The sequence below is a fragment of the Onychomys torridus genome, chromosome 14 (assembly GCF_903995425.1).
Source record: "Onychomys torridus chromosome 14, mOncTor1.1, whole genome shotgun sequence".
Classification (NCBI taxonomy): domain Eukaryota; kingdom Metazoa; phylum Chordata; class Mammalia; order Rodentia; family Cricetidae; genus Onychomys; species Onychomys torridus.
In genome coordinates, this window is record NC_050456.1 from 38,388,836 (window position 1) to 38,404,907 (window position 16,072).

Consider the following 16,072-nt stretch of genomic DNA (forward strand, 5'->3'; position numbering starts at 1 on the left):
GTTTGTAGGAAGAATAGGAGTGTCCAGCGTGTGCCTATACTGTCCTACATGCTCAATACAGCAGTGGAGACGTAAGATCAAATTCTTCTGGATCATACACTCTAGGAGAGACAAATGAATATTCATATAGGAAAAGTACCAAGCAGTCACATGCTATGAAAAATTATAAATCTACAAGGGTGTGGGTTAAGTTGGCCTGTGCAGACATAACATCTCAGCTGAGTTCTGAATGGCAAGGAATCTTCTTTCTCTTAAATAAAAATTATTTATTTAATTTTATGTGCATTGGTGTTTTGCTTGTTTGCTTGTCTATGTGAGGGTGTTGGATCTCCTGGAACTGGAGTTACAGATAGTTGTTAAGCTGTCATGTGGGTGTTAGGAATTGAACCCGGATCCTCTGAAAGAGCAGCCAGTGCCCTTAACTGCTGAGCCACCTCTCCAGCTCCGACAAGGAATTTTCTAAACCAAACGCCAGTTCTCCTGGTAGAATGAAGAGCTAGTTTAAGCTTGGACCGTTTAAATATAAATCAAACGGCGGCAGAGGAGCGAAGGGGGAACCTAAGTGACTAGTTCAGAAAAGCAGCTGAGCAGGTCATGCAGGATTTTAGAACTAGGCAAAGGCTGGACATCTGAGTATGATTCCAAGTGTGCCTAGAGCTTCAGGGAGGGTTTGAGCAGAAGTCAGCTGTGATCAAAGTATAATCTCACATTCAAACACAGTGTGTGTGTGTGCGTGTGTGCGTGCGTGCGTGCGTGCGTGTGTGTGTGTGTGTGTGTGTGTGTGTGTGTGTGTGTGTGTACATGCAGAGACAGACATTCAGAATATGTTTTGAAGGTAGAGCTGAAGGATTTGCTAACAGACTGACTCTGGAATATAAAAAAAGAAATCAATTACAGCCCAGTCTGCAGCTTGCCTGGCTGATTTCCAAAATGAGGAAGACTAAGAGAAAAACAAACTGGGCGGGGAAACAAACCAATTTGTGGATACACATTGCATTACTCCTGACACTTAAAGGAAAGTCTACCTGTATTTAGTTCTTCTTCTGTAACTGTGATAAAACACTATCTTAGAGCTTCTATTGCGGTGATAAATTGCCATAATCAAAAGCAACTTGGGAGGGAAACGTGTATTTCATCTAACAACTCCATTACTGAGGGAAGTCAGGGCAGGAACCTGGGGGCAGGGGCTGCAGCAGAGGCCATGGGGGAAGGCTGCTTACCAGTTTGATCACCCTGCTTTTTTATACTGTCCAGAACTGCCACCATCCCCAGTGAGCAGGGCCCTCTCACATCAGTCATCAATCAAGAAAATGCTCCACAGGCCAATGGAGGGGTTTGGATTTTCTCAGTTGGGGTTCCTGCTGCCGAAACGGCTCTCTAGCTTATGTCCAGTTGACAAAACCTAACTAGCACAAACACCACGCCCAAGGGGATCACAGAAAGAAGAGGTGATCTGGATTCACAGTTATTCTAGAGAATAAGAGCCCATCACAGCAGGGACGTGCGGCAGAGGTGACCTGCGGCAGTCAGGGCATCAGAAACAGCTGGGAGCTCACACCTTGAACCACAAGCAGAAAGAGCCAACTCAAAATGGCGTGCATCTTTAAACTCTCACAGCTCACCTCCAGTGACATACATCCTCCAACAAAGCCACACCTCTAAGCATGCCCAAGACTATGGTGAACATCTTATTCAAACTACCACACTACTTAGTGATATACAAATAAGAGTAGCAAAGACATGGCATGGAAATACCAACAAGGAGAACTGAATCTAGATAAGTGGAGAGCTAACTCTGGATAACTGGTCATTACATTTATAAGTAGGTTACAAAGATGATAACTATTTATAAAAAATGACTTTAAAGTATATGAGCGTTCTGCCTGTATGTACGTAAGCATGTATGTGCACTCTATGAGTGCTGTGCTCACGAAGGCCGAAGAGGGCACTGGATCCTTCTAAGCTGGAGTTACAGGTGGCTGTGAGCCACCGTGTGGGTGCTGGGAACTCAACTTGGGGCTGCTGGAAGAACAGCCAGGGCTTTTAATCATGGGCCATCTCTTCAGGCCCCTGTTTAATTCCTTAATAAAGCTATGTAAATTTAAATCTGTTATTCCAAAGCTCCACAAATCACCTTCTAATAAAATTAAATTATGTTTCTTCCAAATTATCAGCAGCAAAAATAAAAGAAATTCCCAGTCATTAAAAAAAGAGAGAGAGACAGAGACAGAGACTTACAGGAAAGATATAGGAACAAATAAGAAAATAAACACAAGAAAGTCAAATACCAGAAGGGAACTCCAACATCCTCTAAATCATAATCTATCGATCGACTCATCTATTAAAGGGGGAGATCCAGATTATGTTACAAAGTAAACAAGTTACATTTTCCAACTGAAATGACAACGAAGCGCAAACAAACAAAAAGTGACGTCAGCGCCACAAGCCTGCCAGAGACAAAACTGAGTCTGGGACTGAAGGAGTTCCTCCGCAGCCAGGGCAGGGAGCGGCAGACAGCTGTCGCCGTGACGACTCAGAAGCCAAGGCAGGAGGATTGCCTGAGACCACCTAGGCAAAGAGTGAGACTCCTGTCTCCAGAACAATAATATTATTGTAAAATAAATAAGTAAGCCAGGCAGCGGTGGTGGCGCACACCTTTAATCCCAGCACTGGGGAGGCAGAGGCAGGCGGATCTGTGAGTTTGAGGATAGTCTGTTCTACAGAGCGAGTCCAGGACAGCCAGGGCGGTTACATAGAGAAACCTTGTCTCAGAAAGCCAAATAAATAAAAAGCCAACATTTGAAAAATAAGAGAGGATTTTAATAGATAATAAAAAGTCATTTTGCTCAAAACCAAGATGTTACTGAACTTAAAATAGAAAGCAGAAACCACCGTATCACGATATAAACCCAACCAACATACTTCAAATCTGTCAATAAAGGAAGCTTTTGGTAATGGTTGTGGAAACTGTTCAGCAATTTGAAAAGCGCGCGTGCACATGCACACACACACACACACACACACACACACACACACACCCCTAGTGCTTACTATTTAGAAGTGTTCTGATGGGTAAGATATTTAAACTTGGAAGGAGACAACTATTAGAAATTTCAGTTAATTTTCAAAAAAATAGAATTATCTAACAGAAAAGACCTGAAAACGGGGATGAAGAAGCAAAGGCTGAGAAGTGGGAAAGACATCTCTCTGTGCAGCAAGACAAAGACCAGAAGTAGAGCAAAGATAAGGCCAAGCTCGGGACGCTACAGATATGAACATCTAAAAGTCAGTCATGAGGAAGAATAACCCGACAGAGGCAAGGCAGAGCAGCTGACAAGTCATCAACTAAATACAGAAATGTCGCCTACTGAGGAGACGGCTCACTGGGAAAGTGAGGGCCTGAGTTCAAATCCCTGGAACCCTTATAGGGCTAGGTGTGGATATATGTGTCTGTAATCCAGAGCTACCGTGAGATGGCAGGTGGAGACAAGAGGATCCCCACAAATGCCATGGAGAGCTTGAGTGTATACAGTGGTGAACAATACAGGCCGATCCCCCCCCAACACATGCTCACACATGTGCACATGCTCTTGTGCATGTGCATACACACACAAAATGGTGAAATACTGAGATCACATCTTCAATATTTTCTGAATGAGGGAAAGTTTAAACATCAGTCTTTATAAGTGACCTCTAATATGAACCAAGGGCTTTTACAAAACAAGGAAGTGAGAATTCCAGCCCTTCATAGAGTCTTAATTTATGACCCCACATTTAACCACTGAGCTAAACAACAACACCATGCATGGTACAGTTCTCTTTTTCCTTGGTGTGCATCCATGTGTGTGTGCATGTACATAGACCAAAGATTGACAGTGGGTATCTTTTTTGATAGCTTGTCACCATATACACTGAGGCAGGGTCTCTCATTTGAACTTAGAGTTTATTAATTGAGCTAGTCTAGCTAGCCAGCTTGCTCCAGGATCCTTGCTCTGTCTCAATGGTGCTGGGATCACAATAAGGCCCCCACGCCCGTCCAGCATTGAGGATGGTGGGATCCAAACCCTGGCCTTAGGTTTGCAAGGCCAGTAATTATCTAGTAAGTCATCTCCTTAGCCTTGGTTTTTTCCTTTTTATTGAATCAATTTTCTATATTATTCACAACATTACCTGATAAGTGAGACTTGCAGACTTAAAAAATATACTTATTAATGTGAATTATAATGAAAAGTATGTAGCCCAGGCTGGCATCGAACTCAGATCCTCCTGCCCCTACCTCTTCAGCATATCCTACTGGCTTGCACCACCATACTGAAAAGTAAGCTATGCACAAGTCAATCAATCAATACAGAACCTAGCCTCGTGTACCCTCTGTGGGCAGCAAAAGGATAAACATTTGGGCTTCCTTTTACAGCCCAGCCCAGAACCTAGACCACCCCCAGCTCTTGAACACTATGTGACATGATGTGACGCATTCACTCAATTGACTCCTCCAGGGAAGTCTGTTCTTAGTCCTATCTCTTTAGTGACATTTTGGAGATCAGTCTACATTCACCACATGGAATAGTAAGAGGATTCTGAAATATCACAACAATTTCTGTCAGAGGAAAAGGTGTTGTGTCATGTCTGAAAATGTGATTTTAAACGTTCCAAAACAGGCTATTTCAAAGTATCATCTATCTATTGAAGTAATATGGAGGATGGTCCAAAAATGTATTTGAAATATAAGAGGCGCTCAAATTAAGGGTCCCACATAATTATAAGCACACGTGAACACACAGGTCTCCGTTTAAAGCAGCAAATGAGCAGACACCAAACAGTCACCTCCCTGCTCTACGGCTCTGCTCCCTCAGCAGATGCTTCAGGGATGACCGGCTATAGAGGGTTTTTGTTTTCAAAACAGATCTCTCAGTGTGTTTTAAAATACTCTTCTGAAACATGAGGTGCTGATAAAATAAGCACTGAATTGAGATCTGATTTATGAAAACTGAGTCAATTAGGGAACAGCTTATATACAGAATATCATTATCTTGAATACTAACTGGCTTTTTCCTTGAAGTTAAGCTGCTACTTTCTTAATTAAAAGAAATTTAAATTCCTCTTTATTAGTACATTTTGTTCTTTCACAATTTCATACACATATACTACATAGTCTGGGCATTCTCTTTCACCTTCTGGTTCTCTCTGACCCCTACCAGTCCTGTGGCCTGCCTATGATCTCTTTCCCTATTTATTAGTTTGGGTTTTATTTAGTGTCCCCCAGAGTTTAATTAGGGCTGTCTCTGTGACTTCTAACTACACTATTTAACAGCTAAAGCTAAAGTCAAGATGTTCACTATAATTGCAAAAGAAAATTACTTTGTCATTGAGTCAATAAAGCTTTTAATTTTTGAGCATGTACATGAAACTGTGACATTAAAAATAACTTTGACTATCTTTGATACAATTTAATATGATCATATTGGAGATGTTCTACTGACCTGAAAGAAAAAAAAGGCAGGAAATACAGAATATGCATGTAAGACTTGGAATTATATAAAAAAGTGTATAAAGTATTTTAATACATACCCACACCAGGCAGGGTTTAATCCCTAGCAACACACACACACACACACACACACACACACACACACACACACACACGGTACATAAATACATACCAGGCTCCAACTTGATGATTTTTACTGCAGCTAATTCTCCTGTATGTACATTTCTGGCCTAAAAATGAAAATAGAAAAATTCAAGTTTGTTAGTGTATAAAATATTACAAGCTACTGTCCTAAAAACTGCTTATTAACCATGGTTTTAACGAAACAAAATCCCAAATCTTTTTTCCAGTAAAATGGATATAGTCATTTTCTCAGTAAGGAAAATTAGAGAAAAGTCTTTTAAAAAATTACTTTAGTCCCACTCCTCAAAAAAACAGCTACTGTTTAAATATTTTAGTATATTCCTTACAATATTTTTTCTCTATATGTAGGCTATTTCCTCAGTATTATTTCTCAGAAAAAAACTACAGCTAGATGGGGGGAAATAATTCCAGTGTTCTACTGCACAATACAGTGACTACAGATAATTATGTGTTGTACATTCAATAGATTTATTCCCACAAAGAGATGACAAATGTTTCAAGTGACGGGTAGGCAGACGCAGCGTAACCATCTGTCAGTTCCGACCTCGTAAGTGTGCACAATTATCATGTGCCGGTTTACACAATAACAAAGAAGCAGGGCACCAGGGCTCGCGATGCAGTCCTAACTGCTGGGGGGCAGAAACGATCACTTGAACTCAGGATCTGAGACCATGCTGGCAGCACAGAGCGGTAAGTACTTGAATGAATGAATAAACAAACACAATTTCCCTACAGCCAAGACCACAAAAACAGAACATTCATGTTTATTGTATACTATAATTATAACCACAAGCCGCTAAAGGAAAAAGAAATCTAAATGACTCATATCCAAGTATCTAGAGAAAAAGCAACCTTTCCCAGGCTTACCCCTCCCCATTTGTACACGTATGTGACTGTGTGTGCATGTGTGGGACAGAAGATGAGGGCCCCTTACAGTGTTCTACAACATCCGCAGTGCTACCTAATTTTCCACCAACAGGATACAGCTTATAACTCACTACTGCTTTTAACTCTCTGTAATTATTAATAAAGGAATAAATATATCGTAGCTTTCTCTCTAACCATACCTTTGATTATGACACAACCCTTAGTAGAAAAATTACTATTTTATAATGATCATGGACAGACTATAATCAGTGCTACAATGAATATCCCTGCAAATATTTTTTTTTATTTATTAAAGTTTTTTCTATTTTTATATACCGACTCCAGTTCCCCCTCCCTCCCCTTCTCCCGCCTCCTCACCTCCCTCCAACTCTACCCCCATCCACTCCTCAGAGTGGGTAAGGCCTCCCATGGTAGTCAACAAAGTCTGGCATACCAAGTTGAAGGAGAGCCTAGCCCCTCCCCATTGTATCAAGGCTGAGCAAGGTATCCCACCACAGGGAATGGGCTCCAAAAAGCCAGTTCATGCACTTGGGATAAGTCCTGGTTCTGCTGCCAGGGACCCCACAAACAGATCAAGCCACACAACTGTCACCCACATTCAGCGTTATTTTAATTAATAAAAACAATTCAGCTCAGTAAAATCAAATAACTGTCCAAGGCCAAGCTGCCAACGGCAAGGGTCAGATTCAAAACCAACAAACTGCACTGTGAAGAGGACAGGGCTCCTTTCCAGAATGAGTGTTCTCTTTTCTTCTTTAACATGTACCAGGTACTTCATAAAGCATTAACTGTATACTAACACTGATGACTTTTATTGAAAAAAAAAATCCACTAATACAATCATCTTTCACATTGAATTAATGCTTCCAAGAGGGTTTTATTTATTTATTCGTGCATTGATGCATGCATAGTGGGAATAAATGCATGCTAGACAAGCTACATTCCTAGGGCCTTATAGTGATTTTTAATGTCACAGAATTTGAATTATTATGCATTAAAATCTTTTTAAAAATCTTAAAAGCTAAACTTCATCCACAGAATTTTTTTTTTTTTTTTTTTTTAGCTGAGGATTGAACCCAGGGCCTTGCGCTTGCTAGGCAAGCACTCTACCACTGAACTAAATCCCCAACCTCAGAAAATATTTTTTAAAATAATCTGTAAGCATGCGTGCGCACACATACATACCCCTTGAAGGCTGGGATAAAAACAAGTTCAGACTAAACTCTTCTCTTATGTGCCTGTGGCAAACCAGGCGCTCACACACTTGTGTGTCAGCATGTTCCCTGACCTGCATTCTTTCTCTAAGAGAATCTTTCAAACTTTTTCACTAGGATTCTATAGAAAACAGGAAATCATCTACAGACATAGACGTTTCCTTATTGGGAAGAAGGGCTTAAGAATAGAGGCAACAGAGACCACCACAAAGTAACACATAAAACCACAAGACAGCAGTTAAGTAACATTCATACCTGGGAGTCTTAGGTAAGACACACAAGGTTGAATGCATGAGACGCTGACTGACTAACACAATTCCAACCACAAACTAGTCTCAGGATATTCATTATTCCAAGTCTTGCTGGTATCTCAAAGCCAGTTAAGTGTGCAGTCCACACTTAACTTTGGAGGAAAGACACTTGGTAGGTATACAAATCCTGTGAATACACAGAATGAAATGCTCCAATCTCTGGACACTAGTATGTTATGAGACTAAAAACACACTGAAGCATTTTTTTTTTCTGTGTGTATGTTGATCCATTGCCATTTTTATTTCCACAAATTAAAAAGAAAATTTTGGGGAATTGCTATAAAAATTATCATAGAGTAAGATTTTGTTGTTAAAAAAATTAAAAATATGAATCAGCAAACATGGTAGTCCTCTCCATCCCATCTCACCCTCTTAGGTGAGTACTGCGGACAGTTTAGAGTTCATGCTTCCAGGCTTTTGATTAGGGTGACATTCTCTCAAGGTTTATTTTTATTATCTGTGTATGGGTGTTTTGTCTGCATGCGTGTTTGTATACCACTCACCTGCTGGTAGTCACAGAAGACAGAAGAGGGATTCTGAGCTCCGGGAACTGGAGTTACATCTATCTATGGGCTGCCGTGTGGGTTCTGTGCCTCAAATCTAGGTCCTCTTGAAGAACAACCAGTGCTCTTAAGTGCTGAGCATCTCTCCTGCCTAGATTAGATTGATTTTTAACAGTACACATGTACAGACATGGGCACTGAAAATTTGACTGTTTCTCATAAAGCTAACCAGTCTTAGCTTGACCTCACACTCTCTGCTTTGAGGCATGTACCCAACTGAACTGAAGACTTACTGCTACATACAAATGTTTACAGCAGCCAATCCATAATGGAATTAGACAGGTGGCATTCATGATATCACTCAATAGATAAATGGATAACTGGTATATCTACTGGTATTAAAAAGATATATGCCAATAAGCCATGAACACAGATGGAGGCACCTTAAATACAGAAGGTGAACTAAAGAAGCCATTTGAAGAAAGTATAAATATAATAAGCTATACATATAATCCCACCTATATGATATGAAAAGGCAAAGCTTCAGAAATAGGAAAAAACAACTTCACTCACAACCTCCATACCCAAACTAACCAAACAACCACAACAAAAGCCAAAGTGAAAAATGTTATCAGGTGGTTAGAAGGAGAAATAGGTGACATGCAGAGGATTCTTGGGGCAGTCAAGGTGTTGTATGTGAAGATGTAACCCTGGAAGCACAATGCTAAGAGTAAACCTTTATGTAAACTAAAGGATACAGAAACATAGTAATTACAAGACACATACCACACTAATGCAAGATGATAATAAAAGCTGAAGTTGTATATAGGTTACGATAGGTAAATACAGTTCTATGTACTATCTGATCAATTTTGTAAATATAAAACTGCACAAAAATTAAGTCTACCAATAAAAAATTAAAGTATTTTTTAAAGAATATATATGTTCAGACACATTTTTAAAGTCACTTTTTAAGATTGTAACTGTATAAGCTGACGACATGACTGCTCTGTGGTATGGTTAAGGGGGAGGTTTTATTGTAGATGTGAGGGAGAGAACATCCAGAGGCATCTGAAAGAGTCCAGAGCAGAGAGAGGAAGAAGTAGACTGAACATGGCCAGCAGACTATGTTGAGAGAGGGAGAAGAGCAGGGATAGAGAACAGAGAAAACATGTTGAGAGGCAGGGATGGAGCAGAGAGAGGGAAAAGAGAGACTAGCAGGGTTGGGGAGGGAAGTCCATGAGCTGGAGGGAGTTCAGGGTAGAGGAGGTGAGAAGAGCTAGGATGCTAGCCTGGACTCCGAAATGTGTAGTAGGTACTAGTGATGCTGAGGGAGCCTCGGGTCCAGCATGGGCTTTGCTGTGCTGATAGGCGCCACAGGTAGCCGTGTCCCTTCTGCCAGAAGTAAGGGAAGTGACTCCTCTGGTAGATGGGAACTAGTCTCTCAAGTGAGAGATGCCAGCTTTTATGTAACCGCCAGAAACCCTCCTGTAGCCCAGGTTGAGCTCATTTCTGGACATATGGACTGACTTTGGGGGTTTGGGGAAGTGGAGTTTCCTTTGGACCTGATAAAAAAGCAAGGTCCAAGGACTGATGCATTTTTTTCCCCCCGAGTTGCTCAGAAAGAAACACAGCTTTGGAAAATTTGAAAACAACCATGGGACCACAGAAAGTTGGTGTTTTAAAACTCAGCTGCACTGTGTAGAAGCCTGAATCCACGTAGTTACAGAAGTACACGCAAAGAACCACAGAACTCCTACCAACAGAAATATTCAAATGTCAGTTTGTGCTTGGAGGACATATTTCTGTCATCTCCAAAGGAAGAACTGATGGGCAAATGTTTGTACTCTGTAATTTTCCAGCTGAATTTTTAAAACAGAAAGCAGTACCAGGCTCTTTTATAATGAAAGGCACAGAGGCTTGGGGGGCGGGGGTGGCGCACATGTACACACACAGAGAGACTTCACATTCAATTCAAATCAAGAGGTCTTTCAGAAATTTAACTATGTAATTTCACAATATAATTAAAAGGAGTACTGGATTTTAGAATACTGAATTTTAAAGTTCAACATTCCCATCCAACAAATTACTGCCCAGTGTACTTCTTTTTAAACTAACACACAGAATTTGAAGATCTTGCACTGCTTACAAAAGGAACTGAAATCCCACAGCACCTCTACAAAGAAAGCTCGGTGTATTGCCAATTCTAATTTTAGTAGGTTATTGGTATAAGCAGGCAAGCATGGCAAGCACCCAGGAATCCAATCAATGTAGTTAGTATAGTTACACACCTTAGTTAATGCTTACCAGCCAGTACTGAGATCATCAGATGGAAAAAAGAAAAATTCCTACTAAATAGGCTTTACTGCCCTTTACATTAGGTGCTTCTTCCTACTCCAAATTAACTTTCTTCTGGAATACTTTTAGGGTCACAAAACTTCATGAAGCCAACTTGAGGCTTTGATCTTACACATGCCCTCTTCTTAAATTTTTTTTTTTAATAATTAGAAAATGATAGTCTCAATATTCAGTCTCTAGTGTCCAGTAAGTATTTGTTAGGGTCAGGATTATAGACCTCAGATTTAAGAACTGAAATTATACTACAAAAATAGCAACATAGCATCTACAAGGTTTAAAAGAGGAATAGTAGCTGGTTCACACACAAGAGAAGTATGCCTCACACTTTAAAGTTCTATGCCCAATTCTTTTAAGGATATTATTTTTCAACCATTTTGTTCATACCACAATACTACAGAGCATTTACTAAGTGCCAGGCACTGTTCCAGGTATTATTGGCATAATAAAACCTGTGCTGTCTTTGGGGACTGCAAACAGATGGTTCTCTTCTGCCTGCCAATTCCCGAATAACCACTCAGAGGCTTAAATTAATTATAAATGTTTGGCCAGTAGCTCAGGCTCATTACTAATGAGCTCTTAAGATTAAATTAACCCATAATTCTTATCTATGTTTAACCGTGTGGCTTGGTGCCTTTTCTCAGTATGACAGTCCTATCTTGCTTGTTTCCTCTGTGTATGGCTGGTGACTGCTGACTCTGTCCTTCCTCTTCCCAGCATTTTTTCCTGCCTAAGCTACTGGCCAATCAACGTTTTATTAAACCAATTCGAGTGACAAATCTTTACAGTGTACAAGGATTACTCCACAACAGGGGATTTTTACTGTAGGAGAGGAGATACAGATGTAGAAGGCCAATACACCACAATATGTTAAATCCTGAGCATTTCAAAGCATGGGAATGTTCTTGGCCCACAGACAGTAGATTGGATAAAAAGTTTCCAAGAGGGAAAAATAAATCCAAAATGAGACCATAGAAAAGATTTCCTCGGGGATGGAGAGATGGCTCAGTGGTTAAGAGCACCAACTGCTCTTCCAGAGGTCCTGAGTTCAATTCCCAGCAACCACATGGTGGCTCACAACCACTTGTAATGAGATCTGGCGCCCTCTTCTGGCCTGCAGGGACACATGCAGGCAGAATACTGTATACATAATAAATAAATCTTAAAAAAATAAAATAAAGATTTCCTCGGTGGTGGGGAGGGGTCCTATTACAGAGTTATGGGTGGCAGAGTCCCATGCAATAGCCTGAGGACAGGAGACAAGATGGGCAATTCCAAGAAGTCAACATGTCTGCCACTAACTGGTCATAGCCCATGAGAGGTGACAGGTAAGGATGCTTTGCAGCTCAAGACAGACTGCACCACCCTCTGTTTTCCTGCAGCGATTACCCACTAACTTCTAGACGTGAGAGTCCTTTCCTCCTACAGCTCAATAAACAACCCCTGGCAATTTCCTCTCTACCCCTTTGTCACCACTCCTGCTAATTTCAACTCTTGGCTCCACCCTCTGACCTCTCAATTTCTGATTCTCCTGCCCAGTGTTGGGATCACACGGTGTACTTCCAAGTCCAGTTTATACAGTGCTGGGGATGAACACAGGACTTTGTGCATGCAAGGCTTCATCATGAGCCAAAAATGATACTATTCTTTGTTTCTTTCATTATTCTGAGACAAGCTCTCACTCGGTAGCCCAGGCAGGCCTGGAGCTCAGTGTTGCCTCGGCTGGCCTTGGACTTGCTGCAGTGATCCCTCTGCCTCCTGAGTCTGAAGTTAGTCATGCACTGGCACATCTAGCCTTTCATACATATTTGCTCCCTGCCCCCCAACCCGCCCATTTCAGAGATCCTTTCACTGCACCAACGAAGCTCCTTAGTTTTGACGTGCCTACTTCCACACAGTTGAAGAAATCAGAACAGGAGAATCCTGTCACAGGAGAAGTCTACACTTGCAGGGTTTCTCCCACAGTTAGGCAGACAAATTCAGATTCTCTAGCCAGAATCTGAGCACAATGAAAGCAGATTTTTTTTTCATACAATATATTCTGATTATAGTTTCTCCTCCCCCAACTCTAAAAACATAAAACAGGGAGCCATTTTACATATATAAAGACACATAGGGTATGGGGGGGGGGAGGCTCAGACAAAGTATTATGAGACCAAAACAAAAACAAAGAAACAAAAATCTCCAAAATTGCCGTGAGTTTGTTTTGTGTTGGCCATCATTGCTGAGCATGGGGCCTGCCCTTAAGAGTGGTGAGCCTGTGAGACTCTGTTGAAGAAATGTAAGCTGTGGTCAACGGGAGAAGGCTCAGGGTTAGGTAAGGGAGCTTGTGTCCACTTCTCCTCTTGGTGCTGGGACCCCATCTGGTGCAGACCCAGACCTGGAGGACATGATTTTATCTCCAGGCAACTAAAGCCTTCTACTCAGTCTGCTAGCACGCTGTTTGTTCCTGAAAAGACTAACTCTTCTAACGCGGACTGGTTTTATGGAGAGGCAAGCTGCTTCAGAGGATCATCTAAGTGGAACTATTAACCGGAGGTCATAAAGGCTTAACTTTATAACCATTTATTGATTTAGTGTGCATACGTGCACATGTACACAGTGGACAGTTTATGAAGTTGATCCTCTCCTTCAAACACGTGGCTGCTGGGGATGGAACTCAGGCAGTAAGTGCTTTTCCCCAGTGGGGATCCTGCGAGCCACAAAGGGTGTAACTTGTAAAGACAGGAAGATACGGACTTTTAGTCACTGCTGATGGGTCCAGCTCTTTTAGAGACAATGGTCAAAATTCACTAAAACTTTAAAACAACTTACAAAACTTGATTCTAGAAATGTACTTAAATAATTACGGATGCATGAAAAGAATTTGTTCGTGGGTACTGACCGGAGCTTTGTTTATAAGAAGGAACTACAGAATGCATTAAAAACTAGCAGGGAGGCCAGAGAGATGGTTCAGGGTTTAAGTGCACTTTGTGACCTAGCAGAGGACCCAGGCTGGGTTCCCAGTGCCCACATGACAGCTCATGTCCATCTATAACTCCAGTTCCAAGGGATCTGACTCTTTCTTCTGGCTTCCGGTGTCAGGCATGCACATGATATACATACATACATACATACATACATACATACATACATACATATATATATATGTGTGTGTGTGTGTGTGTGTGTGTGTATGTGTGTGTGTATGTATGTATGTATGTATGTATGTATGTATGTGAATACTGGCATTCACACACACATATAAAAAGTAAAAACAAGTTCTTAAAGGGAAAAACCTGCTGTCTGTAACCTCAGCACTTGGGAGACTTAGAAGAACTTGGAGATCAGGACTAACCTGGACTACAGTAGGATGTCTTACACACACACACACACACACACACACACACACACACACACGAGAAAAATTATACAACCATATAAAGAAATAATACAAGAAAAATGTATATTTACTGAAACTAAAAGTTTGGCACACTACTTAAGAAACATCCCAAATATGTCTATATAACTCATATTTTAATGATTAAACATAATGTCCAGGCTATCATCTATACCTATTGTTCTAGCTTGCTTTCTGTGGCTGTGATTATACATTCTGACCAAAAGCAATCTGTGGAGGAAAGGAATCATTCGGTTTACAATTCCAGTTACAACCCATCTTTGCAAGGGGTCTGGGCAGGAGCTCAGGCAGGAACTGAAGGGGACATCATAGAGGAGCCATGCTCACTGCTTGTACCTCAGCCTCTGCTCAGCTACGTCTCTTACACATCCCAGGATCTGACTGGGGTGGGGCCACCAACAGTGGGCTAGGCCATGCTACATAATTAGTGATTAAGAAACCACCCCACAGATGTGTCCACAGGCCTATCTGATCTAAGCAATCCCCTACCTGAGACTTTCTCAGATGATTCTAAACCAGTGGTTCTCAACCTTCTTAATGCTGGAGCCCTTGAATACAGTTCAAGTTCTGGTGACCCTCTAACCTTAAAATTACTTCATTGCTACTTCACAACTGTGATTTTGCTACTGTTATGGATTGTAATGTAAATATCTGATGTGCAGGATAACTGACCCACAGGCTGAGAACCGCTACTCTAGGCTGAGGCAAATTGACAATTGATAGGAGACCAGTGTCCTTAACGGGCATATTTGAAGTACAGAATGATATGTAACAATGTCTAACTGCTAGTGAAGAAAACACAAGGAAATCTCCACTCTTTCAGTTCTCTAAAATGAACCTATATTACTTAAAAAATTTTTAAGGTAGTAAAGAGAAAACACCTATTCACAGGCAAATAAAAGAAAAGCCACACAGACTGAGTCCTACCCGAGAGCCTGCACTACCGCAGAAATACCCACCATGGCCCCAAGCAGCTCTACCACAAGCTAGAAAGTTCTCAGCCATTAGGTACAAGTTGCTTGTTTTACAATGTATTAATCCATGCAGGGCATTTAACACACACTGGGATCCACAACTCAGAAAGTGGGGGCAGGGGGTCTGAGAGTTCAAGGCCAGCCAAGCTACAGAGTAAGACCTGTCCCAAATGTTCATGGGGTCTCTCTCTCTCTCTCTCTCTCTCTCACACACACACACACACACACACACACACACTGGTTGATTTCAATGTCAAGGAGGATTAAAGGGTGGGGAGGAAGGTGTGGGGCAGCCAAAGCGGGGTGAAGTCTGCTCAGACAGCCCAACTTTCCTAAGAGACAGACAGGTCCCTCTGCTGCAGAATCAGGATTTTGTCTAAAATGCTTAGCATTGTTTAATTTATATGTGCATTTACAACTAGCCTGTGGGTCCCAATAACTTCAGTAACAGTAACCATAAATCCAAAATTCCAAAACAGAGGGCAAAAGACAGAAAGGCAGGAAGGGGTCCAACGACCCGACCCGGGCGGGGGGGGGGGGGGGGGGGGGGGCCGTTTCCTGGCAGTGCTGTTTGTATTGTCTGGTGGGTGGCAGCAGTCTCTCTCGCTAGGAAAAGTAAAGAAACTTCGGGCCTGGGCTGAGCCTGGGAAACATCAGGGTGAGAGATGACCACAGAAAACCCAGGCGGAAGTGCTTTGACAAACTGGTGCTTATGTGCATAATCAAACACTAGTGCATAAAACCCTACACCTCTCAGCAGGGGAGGGAGCCTACCACGCCTCACCGCAATTTGTA

General features: G+C 41.6%; 1 protein-coding gene across 1 annotated transcript in view; it reads right to left on the bottom strand.

The window, feature by feature from the left end:
* Map4k5 (mitogen-activated protein kinase kinase kinase kinase 5) overlaps window positions 1–16,072 on the bottom strand; it is an 85,386-nt gene that overhangs the window by 60,779 nt on the left and 8,535 nt on the right. Inside the window, exon 2 of the mRNA XM_036205628.1 lies at window positions 5,661–5,718. Coding sequence (XP_036061521.1) covers window positions 5,661–5,718 — 58 coding nt within the window. The remainder of the gene's footprint in view (window positions 1–5,660; window positions 5,719–16,072) is intronic.